Raw genomic sequence first — 3,164 nt, 5'->3', positions numbered from 1 at the left:
TGCACTTTAACCTTAAAAATGGATGAATCCAAGATGCTCCAGCATGGATGAGGCTCAAAGATAGGAGCCAGATATGAAAGGACAAACCTGTATGAGTCCAATTATATGGGGTACTTAGAATAGTGGAATTCATAGAGACAGAAAGGAGAACAGTGGTTTCCAAGTGACTAATTATTTGCAGATCTAAGAAAAACACTGCTATGGCAGCCTGAGTTTCCTTGGTCTCTACTGAGAGATCTCTACTTCTCTCCCAGACATGGTGTTTAATGAGTTCCCTAGGGTTGGTGTCTGGGGAGGCTGTCTACCTCCTTGTGGTGAGGTCAGGTACAGGACAGATAGTTCAAAGCACACATCCTATCCCTTAATATCTGATGGAACCTGAAGCAGAAAGGTGGTGGATAGTTGGGGATGAAAGAAAGGCTCCATTTGGAGGAGGTGGTGGTGGTGCTAGAAGTAATCTCAACATGAGTGCTGCTGGTAACCGAAATAGAGAAATTTTACAAAAAGAAAAGTCAGCCAAATCTGAGGGCAAACACGAAGGTGTCTATAGAGAACTAGTTGATGAGAAGACTCTGAAACACATAACAGAAATGGGCTTCAGTAAAGAAGCATCCAGGCAAGCTCTAATGGATAATGGCAACAACTTAGAAGCAGCACTGAATGTACTTCTTAACAGCAATAAACACAAACCTGTTACAGGACCACCTCTGAGAGGTAAAGGAAAAGGCAGGGGGAGAATAAGATCTGAAGAAGAGGAGGTGGGGATTTACCCCAAAGATACAAATGCAATGAAACGCCGGGACACCTGCACCCCGATGTTTCTAGCAGCAATGGCTACGATAGCCAAACTGTGGAAGGAGCCTTGGTGTCCAACGAAAGATGAATGGATAAAGAAGATGTGGTTTATGTATACAATGGAATATTACTCAGCTATTAGAAATGACAAATACCCACCATTTGCTTCAACGTGGATGGAACTGGAGGGTATTATGCTGAGTGAAGTAAGTCAGTCGGAGAAGGACAAACATTATATGTTCTCATTCATTTGGGGAATATAAATAATAGTGAAAGGGAATAGAAGGGAAGGGAGAGGAAATGTGTGGGAAATATCAGAAAGGGAGACAGAACGTAAAGACTGCTAACTCTGGGAAACGAACTAAGGGTGGTAGAAGGGGAGAAGGGCGGGGGGTGGGAGTGAATGGGTGACGGGCACTGGGGTTTATTCTGTATGTTAGTAAATTGAACACCAATAAAAAATAAATTTAAAAAAAATGAAGAAGAGGAGGAACTGGGAAATGCAAGGCCATCAGCACCAAGCACATTATTTGATTTCTTGGAGTCTAAAATGGGGACATTGAGTGTGGCAGAACCTAAATCACAGCCACAGCAGCTTCATCAGGGACAACACAGATTGTCAAATACTGAGCAAAATGGAGTAAAAGATAACAATCAACCAAGACATCTTCCTCGAAATGATACCAGACAGCCAAGAAATGAGAAACCTCCTCGTTTTCAGAGACACCCAAAATTCAAAGTCAGTTTTAGAAGGCAGTGGATTACCTAGAAACAGAGGTTCCAAAAGACCCAGTACTTCTTCAGGGTCTGAAGCATGGGCTGAAGAGAGAATCAAGTGTGATAGACCCTACTCTAGATACGACAGAACTAAAGAGCCTTCATACCCTTTCAGTTCTCAGCACGACGGTGCTTTTAAAAAAAAGGGATAACTCTACGCAAAGCAGATCAGGCAAAGGTCCATCCTATGCAGAGGCAAAGGAAAATCCACTTGCTCAAGAATCCACTGATTATAATAACCAGAAACGTGGGAAAAGAGAAAACCAAACAGCAAATCCTGATCATTTTTATGACAGGAAACCACAAACAAGTAACGAAACTTTCAGTGGTGTAAAAATTGAAAAACATTTTAATGTAAATACCGATTTCCAGAATCCTGTCCGAACTAATAGTTTCCTTGGTGTTCCAAATGGAGAGACAGACATGCCACTGAGGGGCAGGCGAGTGGGACCGATTAAGCCGGCAGGACCCATCACAGCTACACCTTACGATGATAAAGTATTTTACAACAGTGGGCCCAAAAGAAGATCTGGGCCCATTAAACCAGAAAAAGTACTAGAATCATCTATTCCTATGGAGTATGCAAAATTGTGGAAACCTGGAGATGAATGTTTTGCACTTTATTGGGAAGACAACAAGTTTTACCGAGCAGAAGTTGAAGCTCTCCATTCTTCAGGTATGACAGCAGTTGTTAAATTCATTGACTATGGAAACTATGAAGAGGTGCTACTAAGCAACATCAGGCCCATTCAGACAGAGGCATGGGAAGAAGAAGGCACCTATGACCAAACGCTTGAGTTCCGTAGAGGAGGTGATGGCCAGCCAAGAAGATCCACTCGGCCCACCCAGCAGTTTTACCAACCTCCCCGGGCCCGGAACTAATATGAGAAGAGTCTTTGTGAAGAAAGGAGCCATTGACTGGTCAAAACCTGTTTATAGACTTCCCACTTTCCCTCCGGAATAAGGTGCAGCCGTGATGAATATTACTATTGGAGAATCAAAAAGCAGATTTTAGAGGGGAGAAAAATCCAGCTAACGCAAGGAATGGGGAAAAAAATACTAAGTTAAGTAAAGCAAGTACCTTTTACCAGTGAAAGAGAATTTTTTCTTCTGCCATCAATAAAACCAATGTGCTGTTATATAAAAAAAAGGAAAGAAAAAAAGAAAGAAGGAAAGAAAGAAAGAAAGAAAGAAAGAAAGAAAAGAAAAGAAAAGAAAGAAGAAAGAAAGAAAAAGAAAGAAAGAAAGAAAGAAAGAAAGAAAGAAAGAAAGAAAGAAAGAAAGAAAGACTCATGATTCCAGTGCCTGGGACTACAATGAGGGGTCACCTCTCTAAAGGAAACAGAAAAGTGGCCACCTCAGTTGCTGATAATCTTATCTCTAGACTGAAACAACAACTGCACATGCCCCACATACCCAACATTGCAGGTCTTGACACCTCTCACCAGAAGGTGGGTTTTTTTTTTCCTTTTCATGGCCTGATATGAACATTCTTTCTATATTCCAAGGACATCAAGACTGAGGAAAAGGTACTTGGATCCTCCAAAGGCCGCTTGAAGTCATCATCCCTTACCTGAGTAAGTAACTGGTAT

The 3,164-nt window shown here is 41.7% G+C and overlaps 1 protein-coding gene across 1 annotated transcript; it reads left to right on the top strand.

Moving 5' to 3' along the window:
• The first annotated feature begins 371 nt into the window (after nt 1–371).
• On the top strand, nt 372–2,628 carry LOC112677121 (tudor domain-containing protein 3-like). Its single transcript, XM_035720938.2, is given in 4 exon segments — nt 372–758; nt 1,286–1,512; nt 1,514–1,709; nt 1,711–2,628. Coding segments are annotated over 4 exon segments (1,554 nt in total). The 3' UTR covers nt 2,455–2,628.
• Nucleotides 2,629–3,164: the final 536 nt, after the last annotated feature.

The sequence above is a fragment of the Canis lupus genome, chromosome 9 (genome assembly GCF_003254725.2).
Source record: "Canis lupus dingo isolate Sandy chromosome 9, ASM325472v2, whole genome shotgun sequence".
NCBI classification, from domain to species: domain Eukaryota; kingdom Metazoa; phylum Chordata; class Mammalia; order Carnivora; family Canidae; genus Canis; species Canis lupus.
The sequence above is the reverse complement of the archived record's forward strand: the minus strand, read 5'-3'. Positions and strand labels throughout refer to the sequence as shown.